This window comes from Temnothorax longispinosus, chromosome 5 (assembly GCF_030848805.1).
Source record: "Temnothorax longispinosus isolate EJ_2023e chromosome 5, Tlon_JGU_v1, whole genome shotgun sequence".
NCBI classification, from domain to species: Eukaryota; Metazoa; Arthropoda; class Insecta; order Hymenoptera; family Formicidae; genus Temnothorax; species Temnothorax longispinosus.
The window spans coordinates 19,719,780-19,747,520 of record NC_092362.1 but is presented as its reverse complement, the minus strand read 5'-3'; the positions used below and the strand labels follow the sequence as shown (position 1 = coordinate 19,747,520).

The following is a 27,741-nucleotide window of genomic DNA, read 5'->3' as shown; positions in this document are numbered from 1 at the left end:
TCCTTGTTTTAAAGTTCGTTCCCTTGATTTTTAATATTCTCTATAATTTCTGTACATTATGTACAATATATTGTAAATAAATAAATAAATAAACTTTAACTCGCAATGAGAATTTTTAATAAAATCTTATTAAGAAAATTGCCGCTGATTTCTCCGCGTGTCCAACAAACTTAATTTGTTCCAAAAGAATATGGTTTTATTTCTTTCCACAATCATTAATAATACAATCGTTCGATCGCTATGTTCACTTGAACATCCTTGACGATTGCGTAATTATCAACAGAAATTCTATCGTGGCCCGTTGTTCTCCCTATCAAGAGAAACCCGAAGAGATTCCCAAGGACAGAGATTCTCCTCTCATTCGGTAGTGGCTACACGACGGTCACGGGACGACGGCAACTGGTGCCCTTTTAATTACACCTCGGTCTAATTTATTGCGAAATCCGCACCGGTGGCAATGCGATCAGATAAAACCCACGGCCATAAACCACGGCGTCATATAAAACTCCTTTTATTCCTAACCGGCTGTGGATCCGAGCTCTTGTGCCCGGTATACTCTCAGTCTATCCTCGTTCTCTCCCTCTCTCCCTTTCTCTCCTCCACGGTACATCCTTTGCCATACGTGGATACGTAGGAGCCCCCCATCGTCCTTCCTTATTCCACGGCTCGTTCCTTCTTCCTTTCCACGTCCCCTCTCTTTCTCTTTCCATCGTCTCGCCTTTCTTTTCGTTTTCTTCCCTCCGTGTGTTCCCCTCTCGAGCTCGGCCTCGTGGCATACCACGCGGACTATCTCTCTCCAGCTTTCAGACGTGCGTCCTGCCTGCGGCCGCCCACGCGCCGACCCGACGCCCTCCCATACCATTCCATAAAGTTCTCCCACTGCTACGGGCATGGGTTCTCCCGCGCATGGGAGACGTACGCGTACGTTCACGCACGGTCTCTCGTCGATAGTTACGAGCACGGTAGCCGACGGGTGTGCGAGAAACGCTTAACGAATCGGCATGCAATAAACATAGCTGATCTCTCCGGCTATGTATCCGCCTGTTTAAAATGTAGAACGGAATATAAATAAAGGAAAATAAAAACAAAGATTACTCGAATGGGCCTAATTTTTTTCGAGAATTTCTCAACAACCTGTCTGTCCGTCGCTGTTTCGTTCCATAGACATCCGCAAACATCCCTTCAACATTGGAAAACAAAATCGCGTGTGTTCGCCGAGACGCGCGTCTCTCGTATTACCACACGTAGAGTGATGGATTACATCGAAGCTCTTTCTCTGCCGTCTACAGAGAACGAAGCTCTCGTCGGCGGGCTTTGAATTTTTCTTTTTTTCTTTCTTTTCGCCGTCTCCTTAAGAGACGCCGAAGAGCTTAATCGTGTCGAGGATCATCCGAGCAGCACGGTCTCAAATATGGTATATCGCTAAAAGAACATCGGCCGAAGAGTGACCAGGTGGCCAGGTGGGAGGACTTGATTGGACCAGTAAGCAAGCTCGTATTAATAATTCAAAGACTCTATAGGCTCTGTCTCACCAGCGAAGCGTTCGCGGTTGCATGCGCGTGTCTTGATTTACAAGTGCGTTTATGGGGTAAGCGGCAGATGTATACTTTCGGCCTCGATCTTCCTCCTTTCCTTCTTTCCTCCTTTCTTTCTTCTTTCTGCGACGCTGCGGTGTTACCGCTCGTACATCGCGTATTTTAAGGAAGCTTCGTTAGGCCGTCCGGCCGTTTATGGAGATCCTAATGATTCGAGAGCCCTTCCCGCGTAGTGGCACAACTGAAATTTAAATCAACGACCGAAACACGATACACGAATGGTTCTCTTAGACGTTACGAAACGATTTCCAATTCACTAGCAGCGTTGAATTTTATTGAATTTTGATCGGGACCAAACAATTCCGTTTCGTCCCGTTTTAACTCAAGAATCGGATCGTCCCTTGAATACATAACGCCATATGAATATTTAAATTCGAAGGTTTTATATTTTTTTATTTTATTAGACCTCTGAGTTTACGAAACATTCTTTACTATAAGCAAGAATAAACAATGTAACACTCAAAGTTAATAAAAAAGATTAATAGAATTCTTAATTACGTACAGATCAAAATGAAAATATTTGCAATACGCGGATTTTCCGAGTACGTAGGCGTAGCTTTCTTGCTCCGCCGTCAGCGTTGACCCCCACGATAATACTGGAGGGTTAATATCCGTGCTGTCCATCCGGTCTAAAACATCCGGGTGAGTAATCGGTGCGCTTTATTAAAGTGGATCGCGGCGAGCGTGGATGTGGGCCTGCATGAGCGCGCAGCTGTACTCTGGACAAACGAACAATCCGTATTTGTCAGAGTAAATTAGCGGATACCGAGATAACGAATCGAACGACGGCTCGACCTGTGCATAATAAAGCAATGGCGAACCTTAGTCGTCCCAGTTTAATCAATCGGCTACGGAACGTACTTGGACAAATAAGCTTACGCGGGCAAAGAAAAAAGATCCAAGAATGTAAAAGTAATATATAATCTTCCGAGTAAACATAACTCCTTTATTTCAAAGTGTCTTCCTTGGATGTTATATGATATAAGATAACGTATATGAAAGGTGTAATTCATAAAAGTTTCTTGGGAAGAAAAATCGAAGCTGACTTCTCTCGACGGTTTTCAAAAGTGGCTTTCGTGTACGTTAACGAGAAGAGTCACTATCAAGCTATTAAAACCGAAACGACCCACGACGTTAAATTATCTCGCAATTAGCGCCGCGAGTATCTCATCGCGTTCAAGTGCGTTTGACGGTAGCGCAACAAGAAATCTGGCCCCAGCAATTAAATCCATTTGTCAATTATTTGACGAATGCCCGTCCTGTCGACGAGGTACCGGTGGATCGATTTCGGGCCGGGTCGCTCCGACACTCGCATACTTTTGTATCCGATCGTCTAATTGCCAGCCGACGAAGAAGTTCTCGCGATCCACGTGTGGTCGTCACTGACAAAAAGCACAGATATGTCATCGCGCAATTATCCCGCCGGCTGGACGAAGGTGGTCCAGGTGGTAACAACGACATTGTACCCTCCGAAAGCATTCTGGAATCCTTCGCTGGATCTCTCGCATGAGACTCAATGTTGACTCCTCAGCCACGGACCAGAGCCCAATTAAACTTGTGTTATGGCGGAATGCTCTTTCGAGCAGATACCACGGCATTACCTTCCTGATGCGTTTCTCTCGATATACCGAAGAGTAGCTAATATCATTTGCCTCAGCGGTCACGTGGAAATTAGCAATTCAATAAAAATTATCCGTGCAAGCAATTCCCAATATGCAAAACCTTTCTTTGTAGAATTCCGTCGTAATTCTATTTTGTCAGTTCGTTTCATTTAACCATAATTTATCGGTATTATTTTCTGCACACAGTTTTGTGTGCATTTTGTTATACATAAAAATCTTAATCTCAATTTTTCCAGGTTAATCCTTCATCAACGTGTGTACAAAAAAAAATATGTATAAATCGTATCATTCTTTTTAGATATTAAAACCTAAAACTTTGCATGTAACGCTTTCGGCGATCGATTTATGACCGGAATGAAGTTACAATGGTTCTCAAAAATCTACGATAATCCAGCATATTAAAATTAGTTGATGACTCTTTCTGTCACAATCATAATTCTTAATCCCGTTTTGCCGTCATCAAAGAACGACCTGCAGTTTTAAAATCCTATAAAAGCTGTTAGTCGCCAGCGCAGACAAGAAATCTGCTATGCTATGAATCTTTGAGAAGACCCAGTTCGAGCCCTGAACCAGACGATCGAGCATGCATGATCGCGCTCACGATTAATCGCACTTAACGGCCGATGACGCATCGATCGTGCTAAGCCGCGGATGCCGCTCGGTTTATTAACTCATCGAGAGAAACAAGAAGGAAGTAAGCTCGACCAGTAAGCTCCAACGATAATAAATTCATGGACGACTAAAGCAACATCAATCCAACGCCGACCATACGGAGAAACTTGGATGTTTTTATAATTCTCTTAGAAATGATATTGTCTGCTATAATTATTATTCTATTTCACAAAAAATATTAAACTTTTAAAAATATTAGAAATTAATACGTTGTATATTTATTAATCGCCTAATTATAATTTTTAATTGCTCTAATTTCGTAGTGAAATCTAAGATGTTATTTTAAGTTAAAAAAAAGCTTACCAACTGCTGACATGAATATGCACCGTACATATCTCTCCAACTTTCAGCTTTTCGCGTTATCGTGTTTCTCGCTCTCGCGGGGGTCGTGTGCAACGATCGTTGCACGGCGCCGCGCATCAGTTGCAACGTGGAATGCCGTTCCAATGTTACACCTGGTCTTGCGGAGAGCCTGGTATGTCGCTGGGTATACACTACCACGCTCTCCCATGGGAACGTTAGCTGATCCAGTAAAGGGAACTCCGCGCGGAAACGAGAGTCACGCTCGTGATTTCGTCGTTATCGCTCGCTGAAAGTGGTCCCTCGGATCCACCCAGTCGCGAGTCGACGACCTGGAACCATGCACGGTAGTTATTAACTCGTTTCACGGGATTTTAAAAGTTGTTGAGCTTCGTATAAGTTACGATCAGCTGGGAACACTAAATTCGCGCGGATTTATGCCAACGTCTCGCGATGGGTTAATTAAGAATTGAATTTCCACGGTGACACGCGTATTTCGCGGATGTCAGACGCGCCGAATTTATAGGCCCATGAAACAAAATCCTAAATCGTGGGCAAGCACAAATTTCCGCTGCAATATTATTTTACGACGCATTAAGCTCCGATGCAGAGCCATGTTTCGCTCTCTTTCTCTCTCTCTCAATCTTTTTCTTTCTCACCACAGACGTAGTTAAAAATAAATTGTCAAGTATTCAAGAGCGCATGCTACCTGGAAACCGCTTGGAATGTTAAGCTCGCCGTGTCATTCGGGGCCGCGATGAATTGAATCGCAGGATACTCTGTACAATTTATTTTCGCTGGAAGTTTCCAAGAATGGCGATTAACATGCTCATCAAAATAACAAGGAATACGTCGTGAGAAGCTACGGTACCTGCCATACACCCTAGACTCGGTTACGGTTTGCAAGGCATACAAAAAATGCGAGTTAAGCCCGGTTCCCTTTCTCATCGCGAACGAATTTTGCAGCAGCGAGAACTAATAATTGTATACGGGATTGCCAGTAGCCGCGAAGTGGCGGAGCGTACGTGTCGGCGATGTGCTTTCGCCGGCGTAGGAAGAAAGAAAGAGCGAAAAAGTAACTGCGGGGTGGCTGGAGGGAGGATTGAATGGGCAGAAAAGAAAGAGAGATGTAAGCGGACGGTCGGAAGCACTTGGGTTCTTGCATGGCGAGGCGAGGGGCAATTTGCGGTGCGCTGCGAATGTTTCATTACCGGGAAGCGCTCACCGGCAGCTACCGAATTTTGAATGAGCTACCGGCCAGGTTGAGAGGAGCGCGGGCGCGCGCGAGCGTACGTCCGTCAGTTGCTGAAGACTCGTAATTGAAATCCGCTGCCTTGGGAGCCGCACCGACCGCAAATCGCGCGAGCAAACACTTTTGTCCCGGACCGTTCGCAATTTGCATCGTTACGTTATGCGTGCGAGAGCGCGCGAGCGTCAGCGTGTCTCTGCGCAAAGCGCGGCGCGCGCCGCGGCGTTACGCGCCTCTCTTTGATTCCCGAAACTCTGAAGATGTTAAATTACATAATTTTTTTACCACGAGTTCTGTAATTCTTCAATTTTTATCCTAAACTGAATTTTACCCTAAATGAAAACTTTTTCTCCTCTGTCTCTCTTCGATAATAATTCATAATTAATCTCTTCGCATAATTTAATACAGAGACATATACCAAATTTCCAAATCTCAGATATATTTGAGCCCGAGGCTTACATCATGTGTATAATACATTATGATACTTAATATGACACATATATATCCTTTGCCAGGAGAAGCAGTTTTGAACACTTGAATCGCATCGTGGGAAATATTTCGTCCTAAAATTCAGGAGAAAACACTGCACTTCCAAACGACAATTCTTTTTCATGTCTGCGGGGATGCGCACGCGAGTGACGACAAAATGCCGAGAGAAGAGAAGAGATCCTGGATTTTACGGATCAGATAGACGAAATTTACGCCTCGAAATCCTGCCTGTGGCTGCGAGAATGATCCCATCGAGATTCAACTAAATTTGAGCTTTTTCCCGGAGTGATTTATCGCAGCTCCAAAAATTAACTGAGATTTCTGACTTCACAGTCTTCTTATAAAAGAAATGTCTAATATTTTTTCAAAATGAAACAATTTAATGATCTTAGGATCAACTTCTAAATTATTGGCGATGATCCTAAATCAAAAACTATTAAATCTTCCATATTTATGTTGCAATGCAATAAAACTAATTGCAATCTGTTATAAACTAACTGCAATATTAATTTCCTATTTTTATAATTAACCTTGTTAAATACATTAAGTAACATAAAATATTTTCATATAAGAAGCATTTCCAATTATATAAAATTTTAATATATATTTTTAATTATAAACATTATTTTCCTACGTATAATTGATTGACATTTTTATAAAAAAATAATATGGAAAAAAGTACGAATATATTTTTGTACAATCACGGCACATTTGTTGCCTTTGAAGACAAAAAAATCCCGTTGCGAGAAGCTTAATCACGCAAGATATCATTTCTGCGGGCGAGCTCGGACTGTCGGAAAGAATCGAGAGAATTAAAGTTGATGAAAGATCTTCCCGACGGCGATTTATTCACGCAGGGTGATGTGATACCCCAGACCCGACATCTTCTCCGTTGAAATATCGTGGCTTATGAGACGGAGGTTCGGTCTCTCTGTGGCTCCGCGTTGAATTTGTAATTCGTAAATTATTGCATCGTCGACTTTTTCTAAAGGGACCATTACTTAGCGGCATCCCGTTAAATATCGCCGCAATTACGAGAGGCGGCTGCGCATTGGAGATTCACGATTCCGCTTCCGTCATTAGAAAGCATCGATTCCACCGACCACGGTTGCCGAATGGCGCTCAATCTTCACAGATGTTGACGCGCAAGTTTCGAACAATGGAGAGAAAAACGAAAGTGCAATCATCGAGCGTATGAATAGTTGATCTTTCATTCTTTTCAGATAAAATAAAATGGCGTTAAAAAAACAAACCCCGACGGGAAGTTTAAGCGGAGACGGGATGAATTTATCGCGGTGAGTTAAGATCTCGTCAAAATCAAATTTCTTTAATCGGTCACGGCGCTCGATTTGCATGCGAGAGACTTTCATTTATTATACGAACTTACCGTGGAGATGCCGTATAAGGAGCGCCGGTTGGCTCGCCTCCTGTACTGTCAGCGAGAAGGCTATTGTCAACGACAGATGGACATCCAATGGGCAACACGTGTTGCATACAGCGACGCATAAAATGTATACCTACGTGCTGCCCGCACGAGAAAGAAGACTCCGCGATGCGGACCGTGGCCCTTTTGTCTTAACGAGAAGAGAACCGGGCGGAGTGCGTCTCACTGAAGAATGCGTATATAACATCTGCACTTCTTTTGACGTCTCCAACAAGACGTTTTTCGAAACGGATATCTGCCGGAAGGCTCGAGCACGAGCCTCGCTTACTCTTAACTCATTCTGGTCTCGCACGAAACGCATCCAAATGATGCACCGCGAAATTTAAAACGTGAACTTTTGTCCCTCTCCCATGTTCCTTTTTAGAATAGCAAATGGCTTTCGTGTGGTGTTTAACTCGTCGACCTAAATAGACCTAAATAGATTTCTTTTCTTCGAGGGATATTTTTCTCGCGCACGAATATAAAAGAAATATGAGACTTAGCACCTGAATATATGCCACAAGCGCGGTTTTCTCGGCGACGCACAAAAGGCAATATGCTAAAATCCCGAATCCACTTTCTTATACGAAAACAGTTCGCCTCTAAGTTCGTTTCCAGCAAAAAGGCGATGCTCTCTCTTTCTCATACCGCGGTCACCGCTATTTTCATTTAAAATACATCTCTTTGAGAAACCTCTAAGCCGGACGCTCTCTATGCGCCGTGACTGATATCGCAATGTTATTTTCTGCCTCTTTAACGGCACGCAACCATTCAAATCCAAGCAGAAAAACGTATTCGAAAAAAGGGATTCTTCTCGAACGTGACCTGTCTTCCCGATACTCGCCGGGCCGACGTATTTAAATTTGAGTGGACGCGCACTCGTGAGCAGCATATGCGCAGATTCCTGAAGTATCCATTACATCCACGATTCACGGTTCCCCGAACTTCCCTCGGTCGGTTCCCCGAAAAAGAGCCGAGAGCGGATACACCCTGCGAGAGAGGATCGGTCGGGTGCGGCGTCGCTATCAGTCTCTCTCTCCCGAGGACAGTGTTAAGTTACAGACATTACCGAGAGACCCACGAGATAAACGCCACTCAGGGGACGAATGCTCGCCCAGGAGACATGATAAAAGTCTATCTTTACGGTCTCGGGATTTTTCGTGAGATTTTGGCTCCACCTGCCTGCACTTCCCGCCTCACTCCCGCCTGATCCCACAAGCGGGAGGAGAACGGTACTAAGTGCCGCGATTATCCGCGCGCTCTTTATTCCCCATTCCTATCTGCCCGTCTCGGGATCACTTAGACAGGGCCAAACCTGCCCGGAGTGAGACCCATCTCGACGTTGCGTCGCGCTCGTTAAATTCGGACCCGATAATCGTATCGGTCCCGTATGTACAAGATATCCCGCGCGCCTGATGCAATACGCCCGTTTTACAAATCGTCCGCTACAGCTCGCGAATGTGTAGTCAATTTATTAGCTAGTACCTCGGTGTAAATTATAGCGGTCCATCGGGATTTTAATTGGGGGCAGGCAGATGAGGGAGGAGAGACCACGCGTGCTGACACTATGCAAAATGTGCGAAATGCGAAAAATAATGACAGCGGTGTCCGTTCGTTCTGGTAATTCGGTGTCTCGGGAGAACAGCGTCGCTCTTTTCTGTCCTAATACATCACACATCCAACGTTCCTACAACGCACATTGCGAGATAAAAATCTTGACCTATTCGAATCTTTTTCGAGCAGTATTTAAGAATTTGTGCATTTATACGCATAATGTACAACAAATACACAACCGTAATTAATATATGTATTATATAGTTATAATTGTGTATATTTCAGTATAATAAAACTGTTAATAAATAAGAATGTAAGTATATGTAAGGTAAATTAGCAAAATAAAAATAAAACAATGATTTTGCAATATAGAGAAATCGCTTATGGAATCTTTCTTGGTTCAGTAGTAATCTTCATAGTAATCGATTGATAATAGGCAACAAATAGTCAATCTGTCAGGTAAAAATGTCGGCGATTTAAATAGTTTGTTTTATGACTTAAAATCAGCATCTACAAGACATTTAACACACGTCAACTGCACCGGCAGACGCTCCGGGTTCATTTGAATATTTTATTGTTAGTGCTTTTCAATAACACCGTTCGCTGATAGAATGTACCGGGATTTTATGACCGGACGAGAGAGAATGCAAGCATAACCAGTATGAATTAGGAAGAAGGCACTTTTTTTGCGAAGAGGACGTAAACCAACTCCGACTTGCTGATGGGTCATTCGGCATAAGAAATCTTTTATCGGGTGTGAATAGACATTGTATAAACAAGGTGCAAAGGCGAAATGTCATCGCGAATAATCGTAATTCATAACTCATACCACATGCATTGTCATACCGAAACATCTTCTGCCTTCATTTTAATTTTGTTTGTTCCAAAATATGTGAACAGAAATATAAAATTTTCGTCTGAGGCTATATATACGCTTAGTTCTGTAATAACTATTAATAATTATAAATTCTTTATAATAACTAATATATAATACATATTATTTGACTAACAAATTGCGTAACGAATAAGGTAAAATTAAATCACTGGATGTTGAAGTATAAGTGCAGGAACATTTTGCGCATTTCATATCCGCCGTATAAATTAACTTCGTCATTCATTTCGTGACAGATAGATTGGCGACTTCCACGACAATTCTTGTAGATGAGCAATTTAATCTCTCTTAGCGATTTTCTGCTAAATGCGCAGAGTGATCGAACTGCTCTTCATCAATCAAGCCATTCGTATCCACTTAGCCCGCACTTATTTTCTCGTTGCTACTTTACTTACTTCCTGCTGGCAACATTATAATAACGGTACTGATGACTCTCGAAAGAAAGGTCAGTTTTCTTCGTGCATCTTGACACCCGGAAAGATCTCGCGCGCATCCTGTTGGACAGGAGTGACAGGACCCCCTCCAATAATTCACAAAATTTTGAGATAAAATGGATTATAAACTATAAAACTTGTTAAAACTTCCGATAATGTATATTTTCAAAAACTTATCATTTTGATTTTATTATTCCTGACTATATAGAAAGCAAGCTACCCAAGGACCCGGCCAGTCACACTCCATAAGAATCGCGTGCCTCACGATGGTGACAAATCGCAGATGAGTCTTGCAGAGCGCGTCAAGTCGATAATGGCTTCGCAGCCCTCGAGTGCCCGGAAACTTTTAAGCACCCACCAGTAATAACTTAAAAAAATTCTTGAAGCACTTCCACTTGAGATAACACCGCAAGTTTTTTTTTCTTTCCTGTTTCCTCTTTGCAAGGAAGCGGAATAGAAGATATCGACGATATCTGCGAAACGTCTCGCTCGAGTGCTCCATTGTTCCGCACTCCTTGAGACGCATGCTTCGACACATTTGGAATACAAACTTACTCTCGAGAGTTGTGAATGCACACGTGACGAAGAAGCGGGATGAAAACAGACGCACAAATATCGATCCCGAAGAAGAAAGCAGGATTCCGCCCACGTAGAGGAACTTCCTGTTTTTCACGGCGGATATTTATCTATTTCTCGAAACCCTTGCCTAAACCAACACCTAATGTACGAAAAGGGGCGCCTCCGGCGACACTCTATCTCTCCTTGCGCATCTACTCTTAACTCGTAACTCGTACCACACGCTTTCCGTCCTGATCGCTTTCAAGTGATGCTACTCTTCTGTTTTACCTGCGTGTTTCGTGATGGAGGAATTTCACCTTACCTTATCTCGTGACATCCTCCCTTCTAAGGGAGGTCCCGCTTCATCACGGACACCTTCACCAGGAATTATCGGCTCTTCGACCTGAGGCAAATGATGGGATCTCAGTTAAGCAGCATTCTCCGTTTCACATTGAATATCTTCCTTTAAACATCTTTGTGCGTAAAATTAAACAACGCTAACATTTTTTTTAATGCGACCATAAAACTTATAAATTATTATAAATTATGTTGGTAATATATTATATTTTTATATTATGAATTTTCATTTAAATGATAAAAACAAATTCTTTATAGACCCTTTTACTAATACAAATTGCCTTTTTTACTACAGCAATGACCAGGTATAATAGAAAGAAAAACGGAAAGTGCCGCACGCGATCTTTTTCAGCCGGTATGAATCTTAGTGCCACGATTATTCAGCCACCCACGCGGAAATGGCGCTGCCGAGTCTCTTATATATTTTCTATTTTTACGTCAGAGAAATACTTTCCTCCTTTCCCTCAATAAATGTCCGATAAATGTAAATTATTAATTTTCTCGGTTTATACTAAATTATATAAAAAATTCGCACCTGTGCTCTCCGTCGAAATACTTTGATGTTAATTGGTCAGCTACGTCTCCTTTACTTACATAAAAATTCATCAATTTATCGAAGTTTAATGCAATTATGGCAAGTCGCGAAATTTTTCTCGATACACTGGCGCGCTTCAAAGCGATCAATCAGTCAGTGACCCTCTCGCCTGCACGCCTCTCTCTGACACCGTTTTCTCTTCCGTGTCTCCTATTTTCGTATACATAGACGGATATCGGATCGGAGGCGAGGAGATCCTCGTGAGATCCATGTCCGTGTCTCGACAAGGTGGACCAACGCAAAGATAGGTCCCAAGTCCGAGAGATACATCCCCGGTCGGGGGAGGCCCCGCGAGGTAGGAGAGAAAGGGAGAAAGAGAGACACCCACGCAGGTGGGACCACACACGACGGTCCCGTCATTTGTTGGACACTGCATGGGCATGTCGTGTTCCACGGACACGAGGTACACAGCATTGTACACTTCTTGGCGCTGTCCCGCGGCGTGTCGTATCGCCAGCGGGCCGTGCAACTTTATGGCCGAAGCCGATTGCGTGCGACTCGAATAGACGCATAGGGGGAGACAGGGGGATAAGGCGCGAAGAAGGAAGCGGGGCTCTGGCACCTGAGCGCGCGAGACGAATGCGACCGTAAGAGGATTATAATTTAATTTATTATGTTAATATGCCGGGCCCGCGCGCGAGACAGGCGCATGCGAAGACGGAAATTTCGCAGGTACTTTTTGTCATGGTATCTCAACAAAATAAAGCTTTCAATCATGTTCTGACTATGTAGATCTTGGTCACGAACTTGCGGTAATATTCATCATATTAGTATTGAGTGAGATATAAAATGAAAAGCTGAAAGAGTCTCTCCGGAATAACAAATTCTCGTGGAGAGCAAGAGGAAGAGAAACCCACATTCTGTACCAAAAAATGATCTCTGTTACGAAGAAAGGTCGTAAACGCTAGCTTCTCGTTTCGTTCTCGAGGGAATAAATTTTGTAAAGAAATACACACAAGCATGCATATGTAGATAACAGAAAGGGAAGACGTTGCAGAGGAGAATGCGAGATAGATGTGTACCGGCAACCCGACGGTCGGGCACTGACTTGACCTCAGGGATACATTATTGATGGTGGCGCACGCCAAGAATGGTGACTAGATGGTAATTTTCGACGAGACGAAAAAGGGCGACGGTATTCCATACGCTCGGTTCCCGTAGGATTAACGTCGCAGAGGACACGTCGTGACATGGTAGGAATCTCGGATTAGTTCGCGGTGCCGCGCCGGAGCTATACCGCACTAGATCGATGATCTATGACAGTTTCGATAGCTCGATATGATGAGCATCTTCACGAAACGTTGTAAGAATGCAGTTTTAATATCGATCGTTCGTTTCTTCGCGACAAAAGGCAAAAAAATTTGAGTTGAAAAATAAAATTAAAGTAAAAAGGTAACTTTTCCAGCGTAAACATTTTTCGGATCTATGATCTAGCTTTAAAAGAACCAGCTTCTGAATAGCGTACCTGATAAAATTTCTCATCGAAACGGTGGATTACCATCCAAAAATTCGAATGATCGATCGATCGCTTTGTCTTGGAATGCTGTAACGTGACTAACGTGAGATGCCTCGAAAAAAACGCCCGTATGCGTAAAGCCACCGGGTACCTTCCTCGAGGAGTCGGGTAGTTCGATCAAAGTCGAAGCAAGACCGGGAGCAATCCTTCGGCGGCGCACGAGAGATATCCATCTACAATGATGCTAAGGACCGAAAGACCGGGCATTTGTAATCCTGCGAGTGGAGGCCGGGGGTCGTGGAAGGGACGACCGTGCAGCCCAATTTATATATTGCGTCCCGGAGACGTCGCCGATTAATCCTGAAGAAGTCGCGAGACCACCCAAGTGAAACTAACACCCTTTCTCGCCCTGCTGCCCTGACACCGGTCGCGCGTCGTAAACGTCGTTTCGTCCTACTTTAACACTGTAGCTTAACTAAACGCAGTAGACGCAGCTGCCCCTTCTTTTCCCCATTCTGGATCGACTCTAATCGCCCAGAGACGATGTTGCACCATAAAGCGACAGAAGTCGGGCGACACATTACCTCGCAAGAAGTTTGACGGGTTACAGAAGAATCGAGCTACGAATAGCTGATCTTGGTCTTGATATTACTTTAGTCTCAAAAGAAGGAGAAAGAGACGATAAAAATATATAAGATAACGTCGAAAATACGCAATAATTTGTAAATGTAAATTAATATAAAATTTAAGGCAGCGATTATAACGAATTAATTGGCTACAGTTTAAGTAACCAGAAGAGACTGCAATCGGCATAACTTACCTCCGAGTTACATTATACGCAGGACATTTCGTTATTTTTTTGCAGTACTTTACACCTACAGCCGGACGTCATTATAATAATATTTTGCGAGGCCCACGTGTTTTTTCTCATTACGCGCGGACGCACATAGGGGGGCGGACGAAAAGGCAGGGGCTGGGGAGGGAGGCCGAGAGTCCCGTCCGCTAATTTGAATATTGAGTTGCGGGGGTGTCGGTAACGGGCAGCTGCACAACTCGCATAAAACATAAAACGTCTCTAGAACCATTCGCTTCTCCAGACGGAAGAACGTGGGTGCGCTTGAGCCAAGCCAAATATCTACTTCTTTGAGTACCGAAAGATCTTCTGCGAATGCCCCAGAGACAAAATGCTCGCGTGTCCCAAACCAATTCTCTGGATTCAGATGAAATATATTTGCTCTTTGCTGATAGACAATCGCATGAATTTATGTATCAACGAAAGAATTCAAAAAATTGTTATTTCAGAAAATAATTCTGTACGAATAACACAAATAACAATTTATGAACAATTATATGTTCCACGTGCTTTATCTTAGAAGCAAAGCTATCTTGTGACATATATGTGTACATGCTTTGAAGAAGACGAGGAAAATCATTGAGCGTTTCATCGAGAATTCATCAAATTTATCGAACAGTAAAATAATTATTCATCTTTACGAGATGTGCTTAATCGATTCTAAGAAACTCCTCGTTGTTAACTTCTCATCAAATCTGTTTGTGGATCAGAATCGCAGGATTCTGAATCGCGCAAATCGCAATGGACATGTAGGTACAAATGCATCATATGGATATACGAAAAATGTTTATACCACGGAATCAAAGTTCGCTTCGTGATCACCTAGCGACTTTTTTTAATCCATTCGCGTATACACTTGCCATTTCAGCATTGTGCTCATATGATCAACCGCTTGAGAGCATAAATCGTTCGCATGCGTTTTACTCACAACATCGCTCGCGAAGAATTATTTTTATCTTCAACATGGCCGCTTATATGCATAAAAAAAGTACTTAGAACCTTCAACAAATTTAGCTCGCGTGCATATAAATATTTTCATAACAGGTCAACAAAGTTGTGGCGCGTAGCTCATTAAAGTTATAAAATCCGTTCGATGTATCACAAATTAATAAAAATTTGATTGAAATTTCTAGACAAAATTTTCTTGCTACAAACAAATCGAATTGATTTATATGATCGAGATGTTTCGTTCTTCCTTCTTTCCTTGCGATTTCCGGTTAGAACTTTACAAATATTATTCCTAATCTTATCCACGGGCGTTCTAAGCGATGATACAGCTTCGTCGTGAAGGGATTCCCACAAAAAACCCAATCATTCAGCCAAGAACGTAATGAATGACCAGCATTTACATACGAAGATGGCGAGTATCTTATTACAAGGGAACCGAGGGGGTGGGTTACGTTTCGTTCGGTTAAGCTCGACTGAACAATGCTCCACCGAGGTGGCCGCGGAGGTAATACCCGGACGACGCGTTGTTGAAGACATGATTAACATTCGTTAATAAGATAGATGCGCGTGACGGGCATTGTTGACCCGTTGACATTGGGTGTGATTTAGGTGCCTGCCTCGTATACTCGAGGCTGCCGGATCTACTACTAGCGCGAGGAAGAATCGCTCGCTATTGTTCGTCGCGTTTTTTCATTGCCTCGTTAGAGAATGCGCCAGGTCATCGGGAAACAATTGAGTAACACTCTCGTGGGTGTGCGTTTTTGAAAAGATTATTTTGATTCTCCGTCAATTTTTATTCTCCAAGTTTTACATGCCACTTAATGCCTCGCAAAATAAAATGTATATGCTTAATAGGGTAAAGTATATTATCTATATAATAAATATATGCTTAATCACTATTTCTCTCGTTTTTTTTTTAGAGTCTTCGTATGGAAAACGAATAAACCATCTTGAAATCATATCGTAGTTGAAAATATTTCTGCCCTGATGGTATCCCATTAGTAGTAGAGCAGATGGGCAATCTCTTCGAGCTACTCCGCGTACATTATATTCACCTTCAGCGGGTCGATCGCTCGTGATGCAATTTTCTCCGGTGCGTACGTAACGAGAGTCCATACGTAAAACGGGGTAACGCGAGAGAAGGCAAGAAGGACACATACGAGACGCGGAGCGGTGTCCTTTGCCGCGGATAGATGGTTTCGCATAATTATCCTCAAGTAAAAATCATTGTGCGCCATATGCCGCGCGCGCACGCGGAGGGTAAACAGCGACGCGGATAGGCAAGTATGCGTTCACGTCGGCTTCGAGGTACATTAAACCCTTGCCTTACGCTATCACACGGCAACAGCTGCTATGCGAAGCTCGCTATCATCGCATCTCAACGCTTCCTCGGACCCTACGGAGACGAAGGTGCTTCCTCCGTCGGAAAATACACGCAGCGCGTTCACACGATCGTATTAAGGACAACGAAAGTATAACGAAATTTTTATCTCCGAATCACAATTGGATTTTTTTAAAACTTCACGAAGTATCGGACGATACTTAGCGTTAAAGTGAAAGCTTGTACGGAACGTAAGTTTCTATATAGCTACTCTATATATATAATAAAAAGTTCTTGCGGTATCTTGAGTGAGTGAACACGCTTTAATAAAGAGCTCAACCGACGGTGATTTCTAAATCTTTCACACGCGACCACCGGCTGGTGGGACGTGTATCAGACTTAACTAATATGAATGGATCGCCCGATGTGAATACACCCGCATGAGAGGGGCTATTATGGAAACTCATGTGAACACACAACGCCCTCATAACGCGACCCACCAAGATCGCACCTGGCAGAGATCAAAGTTCACTCGCGATATATACCCAATACCATCGTCAGCGTCATATTTTCATTTATGTTCATCATTTGCTTCATTTCTAAACGTGTATTTCTTGTAGGATCTAGATTAAATGGAGCGATAGATTCTTAACTCTAAATGGATAATAAAATACACATTTTCTACTCTACCGTATCACTTAAAATTACTTTTTAATCTCTATTGAAAATAATTTAATTTAAAAAAAAAACAATTTCCGATTTATCTCGTCGGATCGTTGCAACCTATATCAATCGCCGATATTTATTCTGATGGAAAAAATATCCAACGTAGCGAAGCGTGTCATCGATACGTATCGGAGCGAATTTTGTTTGTTACTCTTGAGAGTTGTTTTAACGGAAAGTGTCCTAGAGGCATCGTGATATCGAGTTTGCTCGCGCGTGCAAGTGAAAATCAATGGAAACGTAAAAATCAATAAGAGCGCAGCGAGCGACGTTGCCCCGCGTGTTCCCATCCTCACGTAATCCCCTCGCTCTCGATAAATTTCTCTTCGGGTTCGTGCAATCCTCGCGCATCAATAGCTCTCCTCGCATCTCCGACCTCGTACGTAGCACACACGTGATGATTGAGAAAGATTCAGCAAAAAATGGTCCGCGCATTGGCGCCTCCGGCGCCGCTCTTCGCTCGCGCCAAAGTATTGTAAGAAATAAGATTTACGAGGCAGATATACACCACGGTTTCTATCAAGGTTGTTGAACGTATTCCAGCTTCGATGTAATGGCTAACGTTACCACATACGATAGGAACAATCACGATGTTACAGGCAAAAAGATTACAAGCAATTACGCATGGTATCCACTTGCTTCTAAATGCGCGTGTGTCGAAAGAATCAATAATATAAATAAATTAAAGTGATGTCATCACATCGAAAGAGATACATACGTGAACAGAATTTCAATCACGTTGACGTTTGCACCGGAAAATTGTACATTAAATTTCGGCGGTTCAGTTGACGTTCCGTGTTACGTCCCATCTTTACGCGAAGGGAGCATTCAGATATTAAGATATATCTTTAATGGAAAAAGGGTGTTCCTTACCAAGAATTTCATGACTGCGTCCGTGGTTGTTACCGGCGATTACATCGTCGGCGTCGTTACTGAATCGGCAGTTCGGCTGCATTTTGACGCTGATGAAATCTGTCGGCAGGAAGATCACTCGGAATCGATTGAGCAAAGGAGGGCCGCGCGGTATGATGTCGATAAACTCCTGACAAATGCACTTAATCATCTGCGTCAAGGTTGGCGCCGTTGCACGCATGCAAAGGCCGGGCACACCTTCTGCATCGCGCCGCAATTACCGGCTGGCACGTGCACCGAGTCGGGAAAAAGCTCGCGACACCGCTCTCACATTGTTAGGGCGCTTAAAAGACTGTTTAGTTAGACCGGTACAGAGGCTTAACAAAAATTGATCGTTTTATATTTTTAATTAAAAAATTACATACTTTGAAGATTACTTTGCAACAATTCTCATATCAAAACTCGAAAGATTAATAAGATTATGAATATTTTTATACAACCTATGTTCGGACGAGTTTTTTGTTTTTAAATCAATAGTTTTAGTTTTTTTTAGGTTTATAACTTTATTGATAATTATATTATTATACCAATTTTTTACCAAAATATTTAAAATATCCTCTGTTATTAAAATATCAAAAACATCTGTTTTTTTCTATTTCAGTTTCTTAAAAAATTGTACACTTTATATTATACGTGGTTACATCGGTCTAACTTAAGACCATAAGACCATCGGTTCATCTTATGTCTACGCAAAGAGGAGATGTACAAAGATGTAACGTTATTATCCTTGACACCTTTATCGTAATACATTTTCTCAAGAACCGGACAAATATATTATCTCCGTAAATAATTATTTTTGATGACTAGTCGTTCGATCGTCACTGATTGTGAATAAATGTCTTCTCATTTTGTCCATGCGTCGCGATGCTTTGCTTTGTGAACAATCCTTCAAGCGCTCGCCGGGATCGAGCGATGAGTGCTTGGAGGATTGTTACAGCGGTTCCGCGCGATCGTCGATCGGCCGTGCAGTTGCGTGAGCGCTGCTGGAACACCGCCCCGACGCAGTATTCTTGCGCACGAAAGCCATTAAACAGATTAGTCTGGCAGCCGGGATTACACGCGACACTGCGATGTCGGTGCCGCGCGGTCTTAATAGAGATGTGAAAGTATGTCTTCGCAATAAGCACCTCCGCGTGCAACACAGAACACCGCGAAAAAAACCCCATTCCCAATCCCGCCGGAATAAAAATTGATTGCGCGCTGGGTGGCACGAGAATTTTATGCGTGCGCGTCGCACCGCGTCAGTAGTCGCGGGTGAATCCGCAATTAGCGCATTAATTGACCATAATTCAGCGTGTAATTATTGGGCGCGCTTTAAGCGCACGAGAAAGACCGTCGGAGAATTTTCGGTCAAATTTTTGCGAGGACGATGAAGTAATTTTACGTTGCATTATGCGGCCGAAAAGACTCGGCCAAACGGCTACGTGAACGAACTCTTTGATGTAAAAAAATTAATGAAGGACGAGTCATAATCGTGATATTTGTTATTACGGATATCTTCCGTTTAACAATATCCAATTAAATTACACAACGCGACACCTGTCAATCATCTTGTAACTTCTAAACGAGATAACAAGGAAATCCAGAAATTGCAAGATTCGGGATCTAAACGTAATAACAGGGACCTTTAGTCGCCAGTCTGTCAGTTCGCTCGTTAGCTCAACAATCGATGTAGAAAAAGCAAAAGCGACAGAAAACGACGGCGGCGGTGGCGGCAGCTTCCACCCAGCAATGACGGCGGCTCTTGCTTTCTTTGCGTTATTAAAAATAATGGTGACATATATTAGTTTTAACGAAGGAAACTACCGGTTTTTGTTACCGTCTTTATGCGCCCAGTCATTTGTTTCCAACGAAATAAACGCTGCGCCGAAACAATGGATGCTCGCCTTTTACCGGTCGACGTGGGGAAAGAAAAGAAAAAGATTCCGAATGCAGCAACACGCGCGAAGCGGAGAACGAAAAGCGGAGGCGAGAGAGCGAGTGAGAGACCAAGTGGTTATAGTATTCGCTCACTTCTTCATGGAAGCCAAATCGTCGTCGAGATTCCATGTCGTAATTTCAATTTCAAAGTATCCGATCCCAGCGTCTACATCCATTCGGCGAACCCAGCAAAACCCAGTAAAACCGACTTTTCCAGTAAAAGGAAAGCGCGAACATAAACGATAATCCTACTCCTCATATTTTATTTATTCTAACATTGTTATAAATTGCGTGCGGCACATCGTCTCTGGAGTTCTACAAATTTCTTTCCGATCTTTGAAAATATTTTTAGGACAATTGATAAGTTGCGGTACGTTAAAGCGAAAGTAATTATCTCATCATTTCATGCAAAAGAGTCTATTCAGAGCGTATCATTACACGCATCACGCATAATGCAAAATCATCGTATATTAATCTCGTACTTGCTCTCTGTTCAGTGCGAAACTGTTGCGCATAATTTTATTTCAGGGATCTTTCATTTAGTTATGTACTCTATCACGCGTATAACGGGTATATAATTCACAAGCGAATTTTTCATGACGCTCTTCAATATATACTGCCTTTAACACTTCATCCGAGATTCCCTAGCGCGGAGAACTCTGTTGCATGCCGTAGAAAGTCAAGAGTCAGCAATTTAAATTACTTCGCATAGTAGCGCGAGTTGGAGTAAAAAATTTAATTATCGGTTAACACCGGATGGTGTGATTATCGCACTAAGATACAAAAACTACAAGCTTAATGAAAATATTTCTTATCATATCTCCTTGTTACTCCTTCGCGCGCACATACGTTTCTCCAGATCCATGGCTCGCTTTCTAATAGTAGCATGTAGAAATATTGGAAATCGTGGCGTAAAGAATAGCAAGAACAATCGTCTCTTGTCCAACTTTCTATCTCTTACTGTAAGGAAAGGGTTGAAATCAGGCGGAAACAATGGCACACCACTTCCTGCAATATTTACGAGTCGCCTGCGGATTGCTGTCGTACACTCGAAAGGGTTAAACTGTAATGACGAATAGTTTATGGTTCTGGTCGATTTTCCGGAACGATTCTGGAAATACCACTGTGAGGTATGGTTCACGCTAACCCGTTCAAATTTTCTATACCACGGCGGTCCATCATCCGTATGAAGTGGTGAATTTATGGCGCGTGAACAAAATTTATTATTATGCGATGCGGACCTTTACAACGCGGAAAAAAAAACATATCTTATTCACAGTCTCTTTTCCGGTCTAAATTCCCAGAATTTCTTGATAATATATATCACGATGGATTAGCCCATTTACAAATTTCATCAAAACTATAACCATGCAGTAAAAGTATCCAACTTTTTAGTAAAAGTTAGTATCTACATTCTTTAGCTTTTGGAATTCTAAGCACTTTTTAAAGTGACATGACATTTAGGTATTTGAAGATAATCTACACTACAGCGGAATTTAATCACAGAGGAATTCGATAGTTATTCTTTTATCGACATGTCTGTCACTTCTGATTGATTACAAATTAAGCACAGAAATTTATCGCTCCCTTTTCACGCTTTTCTATCATCTATCCTTCGCGTTAATCCTATGTAAGGTAAAGTTGCCGTAAAAAATGCTCGCGCTTATTACTTTCGTGAAGCATCCACAGCACATCAATTTCCTTTCGAATGTCGCTAAGTCTCCTTGAGTTAAATTAACGAGGCAATTCTATGTATTCGCCGAGATATAAATCGCAATTTAATCTGCACTTAAAGCATGATTAACAACGATCGTATCGCAGGTCAACACTGTCCCTCGTAGGATAAATAACGTTTTCCAATGATAACCTTATAGACAGTCGAGTCACAGTACGACACGGGAATTCTCTATAAAAGGTCATATGCCATTAATTATACACTTTGCTGATTTGCAAATGACACGAGCCTCTATCTCACCTTCTCTTTCTCTCTCCCTCCGGTACGCGGCAATCGCTGAATTATTTCAACGTCCCTCGATCGTTTCCTAAATCACGCGGACAAGGAATTTCACAACCTCCGCCGAGCGAGAATTACGACGATTCAGTTATTCGCGACGAGAACGTTTACGGAAAATTAATCTTGATGGTAATGCAAAGATTTACTATAAAGATCCTGGAAAAGATCATTAAAAAAATCGTGTTACATGCACTTCGTAATTTTGGCCCTAAATGTTCACGTAAAAGTGTTCCGATGCGACCGATCGAATTCTGAGATAAATTTTTCCATTTGCTTGATGCGATTTAATAACGAAAATCCGTTTTGCGTCAAATGCGAAACCGAGCGAAATGATATTTACCGGCGAGACGTTGGCGAGAAGAATACGATATTTCTTCCACGACAGCGGTTTTTCACGAGCACGAGCTACGAGATCCGCGAAATCACCGTCATAAATTTTCACGCCGTAGTTTCCGGTGCGCGCGCAACGAAATTTATTAATGCAAATCAGACGCCCGTATAACGCCTGAATGAGAATGATTTTGATTGACGATCCGGGGGAGCGATTTGTCAGTTTTTCACCGACGCGCCGTCATCATCCGACTGCCGCTATCGGATTACCGCGTTAAATTTTCACGTACTAACGAGTGGTCCGCACGATTTCCATACGCCTCTGCTTCTATGAAATTTATTAACGCCAATAAAATGCGCGTGCCCGGCTTGTAGAGTAAACGCAGAAAAATTCTTTTATCGATGGGGCGAATTTATACGTTCGATTTAATCTCGCTGTTCGCGCTCGAATGCCTTTCGACGGCATGCAGGCACTTCGATCGAAAGTAACTTCACCATTGGCTCTTACAGTCACTGAATTATCCTCATAGTCTCGTATATATGCACGCGCTTATATATATTGAAAGAGCTAGACACGTGTGTACACTCGCTCGTAACGTAAAACGCAATGCATGGATAATATATGCAGGCGCCACGAAGGAATTGCATTCTGGTCGCTCGACTGTGCACGAAATATAGTGTCATATATCTGTTTTATTTCTTCTCGATAATAAGGTCACGAAGACTATTCGATATCAAATTTAAGATAATCGTATATACTGAGAGAAATTGTGAAACTGATACTTGCAGGTATCACGAACAGAATCAAAAAGTCAAAACAAATTTCGATTGACTTTAGATAAGATTTTTTATTATGTAGTATAATGCTATTCCTTATTGATGTTTTTTCATTTAATGCATAATATAAAATGTTAGAATTTATTCAAAAGCGGACATGAGCATATATCTTTAGCGCTACTGTAAAAAAAATGTATGCACAGCTCTTACTATATTATATTTGATTAACAAAGGAAAGCTTGAGAAAAAAGTGTTACGAAAGCATGAAGAAAAACAAGAATCCATATGAAAATATGCATGATTTTTCTCAAGAATTTTCCGAAATTATACATATTTATGAAATTGTATTTATTACGCCTATGTGAACTTTTATTGCATATAACCTTTTACAGATAATATTTGTGTGTTATATTACAATGGAAGGTAGCAGCTGAATAATATGAAGAAATTGTAAGATACGGCCAGTAGTTCCTTGAAAACGTAAAATTCCCGCTGAAGTATATGAAAAGATTATGTATCCAAGACGAACCTTCGTCGGACGCCAAACCACCGACTTCCGGCACAATGCTTGGACGAAATCACATGTGCGCCGCGAGTCGGAGTACAAAGACATATTATGGCCAGACATTTCTCTTGCCTGCTGAAACCGTGAAAAATCACGAAACCCGGCCGAATCACGAGCGGATCGCATCTGCTAACGACCAGAGTGAATCCGTCGAGGGAAGTCACCTGAAAAGAATTTAAACCAACTCTCTTCGCGCTCTATCTCGAGGTGCTCCTGTTTACGTGGCGAAATCACCGTTTCCAAGCCGCGCGGAAATCGGCTGAATGCCGATTCGAAATCCGTGACGGTCCCGGGCATCTTCGTCGCCCTTTTAAACCGCACCGAGCCTAATCAGGACAGGACAGTCGTCATCTGTCGTCTTCTACATTTTCGTTACAATTCTCCGAGCGAATAAAAAAAAAGAGATTTGCAATGTCGCGCATCACTGTTGAAAAATCCTATTTCTCGGGAACCCGAACTCGATGACAGAAGTCGAGGAAATAGTCAACTTGTATGAGTGAACTACTCCAATTATGTATTACCTATATATGGAAAGCATACTTTTTCTATTATAATAAAGCATACTTCTATATATATGTATGTATTCCTTTTTCTTTTTTACAGGATACAAACGTACGCTACCATCAAAACTCAACGCAATCTCCAATATGTGTAATTTTCAATAGCGTACATCTATATCTTATAATTAAAATTATACATATAAAGTCATGTTAACATATTTAAACTTATCGAATGATCCATCACATGAGTAAAATGTCCATTCGCATTTGCATCGGTCCTTCTCTTTGAAAAATTTTAATGAAATTCAACTGGCGGTTATTTTTATGCATCGCGCAGCTGGTCCTTCTTAACGAAGGCACATTGTAAAACGCAGGACAGCACGTATCTTCGTGGGCGGAGACGCCCGCAAAAGCCGCATCGGTCCCCGTGAAATCTTCAATTCGTCGCGGCGACGTACCTCTATGCAATCCTCCGGTCGCGCGACTGTCCCGACACAGGGATATGCCTTAAGTAGCCCGACAAGTATTGACCCCTCGACGGATATCCCAATACACACGACTGCCGAATGAAAATTATCGACCGCTAGAGTCGAAACTTGTCCCGTCGCCTCGTCGGCGATTTGACTCGCACGACCCGCAGCTCTTTGCCTGCAGTCTGCACTGAGCGCACTTTTGTTGCAACCGTTTCTCAGATCCGAGTATTCAGCGGCACGGTAGTGGGCTTTCCTGCCGGTAAGTGGCATACGTATGTGAAATTTTATGGTAATCAAGGCAAACGCTCGATATTGCCTTCGTTCCAGCAAGTAACACGCGTCAACTTAAATTGATTATTCGAGGAAGTCTAAGATTTGGAACACGCTCATACTCTCATTGTGTATTCGAAGCTATTTTGATTTTGTGGCATGAGGATAACATTCAATAAACAGGAAAATCAATATGAGGATAACATTCAATCAACATGAGATAATAATCAGAAAACGCATTATTATTTAGAGTCAAAAGAAAGGAATTGAAAGTTTGAACAAAAAAAAACAAACATTCGCAAATATATCACTTACAATTTGTTGTAATGTTTATGCAATTATGATGTAATTAATTTTAAGTAATTCCGTTAAATTTCGGTGAAAACCGTAGAAACGAGCGTACGAAGACACGTATTCAAGGAGAATTAATAGATTTCACGAGAACCCTCTTCTCTAGCTGTAAATGTGAATTACCCATTGCACGCCCCTCGATTTCATGCCGTAGTTTGAATGAATATTCTTGAGGCATCTCGACGCCTCGATCCTCGAGAACTCTGTCACGGTGGTAAGTGTCTGGTCGCCAGGACCCCGCCACAGCAAGCCCCCATAATAAAACACCCCGTACAGGCACGCCGACATACGGACAATCGGCTATTGTACAGCGTGCCGGTGAAAAGCAGCGGCTTCAATTAACTTTTCGTGCACTTCGCAACGCGCGGATCCAAAACCGCTCCGACCGCTCCGCCCACCGAGACGCCAAAATTATTGCTGAAGCATCTTTCAAATTATGGGTGTGGAAGTATCGTGGAAATGTTAGAAAATTTTTAGAAGCCTTATACAATACCATCTTCTGAAAGCTTTTGATATATTATCCTAATTTCAGAGAGAAATAATTTCTATTAATTATCTTGCATTAATAATTTTTGCCTTAAAAGAATATATCTAAAAAAAAATCTGTATTACTCGCGGATATATCTTTAACGGACACTTTTAACTGTCCAGTAAGCGCGTAGGATATAATATATTATTGTAGGATATAAGATATTATCTTACACTCCACAACAACTTGTAAAACATGAGTGTTCTGAACTCTTTTCAATACAGAACCGATTATTATAAAAAAAACATTAAAATTAAAGTTTCAACCTGTTAATATATTTTAAGATATGTGCAACAATGAATAATATTAAACAAAAAAACCAAAAATATTAATTGACTTAATATTTATATCATATTATAAATAATGTAGAATGAAATTTACACCCCACGCGTCTTTTCACGTTTCAAATTTTCACATGTCTACCAAAGGGTTAAGGAGAAAAGAAAATCTACTTTAAAAATCACCTTAAAACACTTTTGCAATTTGTGGCAGAGCTTCGTTGTAATTTGGCCGCATTTTTCAGTCACAAAGGCAAGAATTAGCGGGGGGTGCGACTGCAGTCTGCAGCAGGCGTCCGCTATGAGCGTTCAGGTCCGCCGACAAAGATGCGCACAAAAGGAGGTTGCAGTTGCTCAGGACCACTCCTTTCAGGGAAAACCTCTTTGAAGGCCACCGCCTTTAGCCGCCTTTCCGCCGACACGCACGTTCCTCGGCGGCGCAAACCAACTTTTTGCGACTCTCTAGCGCTCGCTGCTTGCGGTGGAAATTGAAGTCGCGTCGCGCCGCCGGTCCGCGCGCACGATTGTTTTAACAAATATTTATTTTCGAAAGAGAGACAATCGGACCATGCTTTTATAGAAGAATAACTCGCTGGCGCCGCTCCATTTCTCCGGTGTTGATTTTGGCATGCATACGTCAAATCTAATGCGTTTGCTACCGTGAAATTCACTTAATTTGCAGCCAAACGGGCGCGAAGCCGGATGTTTGTTTCTCGTAAACATATCTCTGGGTAGTACCGTAAGCCTACGAATAAAACAGGAACGGTCTGAACACAAACAATTTTGTACACGCTTGCGAATGTTTTAAAAGTAAATTTTCCTTTTTGTCGTCATTGGATATAGCCACGTTTATTTACACGTGTCTAGTATAAATTTTCGGTGTGGAGTATAAGTAAACGGAAGTGGACGACATTTCACACGGCGCGAACGACAATTGTAAAATTATATAATGAGAAAATTGACACGTCGTTTCGAGGAGCGAACGAGTAATTGGCGCGTTTCTGTTGCCGATAAATAAGTTAAGCAGCCTATTAGATGCTGCGTAAGAGGGTGAGATGAAAGCTCGAAGTTATGATTATTGGGCCTAGAAAAGCCATCTGCTAACCTTAACACGTACCAGAAGCTGGCGGCGCAACGTAAGAACTCGTCTCACTGTTCCACTTCGGATACATCTGGATCGCATAAAAGGAGCAAAGAGACCCGTGCCGAAAATCGCTGTAGGAAGGCTTCTATCATCGAAAGGGTGCCGGCGTTAGTGATACTTATAGGAACCAGCAATCGCGTGTTTAGTCTACGTTTCCTCAATGGAAGGTCAGCGTTATTAGCTCTCATAAAAAACTTACAAAATTATTTCTTAGAATTTAATTAAGGAAACAAAACAGTATTGCTATAACTACTAGTATCTATAATAGTAGATACATCAATTACCTTCAAACGATTTTCCGTTCTTGCTTCGAGTGTTCAATCTCAATCTACCGACAGAAGAAAAGAATAAAAGAGAAATGCATATGCGTGATCACGCCAAATTACAAACGAAGAAAAACAAGATACCAAAAAATCCTTTCGCGTGAGAAATCGCACTAACTTGCAGAAACGAATTAAATAGAAGAGCATGATATACAAATGTAATGGAAAATGTATATCCCATATCCTCTCAATCTAATAATATTTCTCGACAGAATCAGTGTGACGCAGACATACATAGTTACGCAAATGTATTAATGACGCTACTTGCTTCTCTGGAAACGTTAAATCAACTGTTGCTCCGATAAAATAATACG

The 27,741-nt window shown here is 42.1% G+C and overlaps 1 protein-coding gene across 6 annotated transcripts in view; it reads right to left on the bottom strand.

Moving 5' to 3' along the window:
- The window catches only part of LOC139812786 (uncharacterized), a 207,963-nt gene that overhangs the window by 16,916 nt on the left and 163,306 nt on the right, over nt 1–27,741 (bottom strand). For 2 of the 6 annotated variants that reach the window (XM_071777880.1, XM_071777883.1), the window contains one exon: nt 11,111–11,191. The exons of 3 other annotated variants lie outside the window; for them this stretch is intronic. In XM_071777880.1, the coding sequence (XP_071633981.1) occupies nt 11,111–11,191 (81 nt within the window). Of the gene's footprint in view, nt 1–4,192; nt 4,518–11,110; nt 11,192–27,741 lie in introns of those variants that run through there. One more of the 6 variants, XR_011731934.1, reaches the window with a different exon arrangement.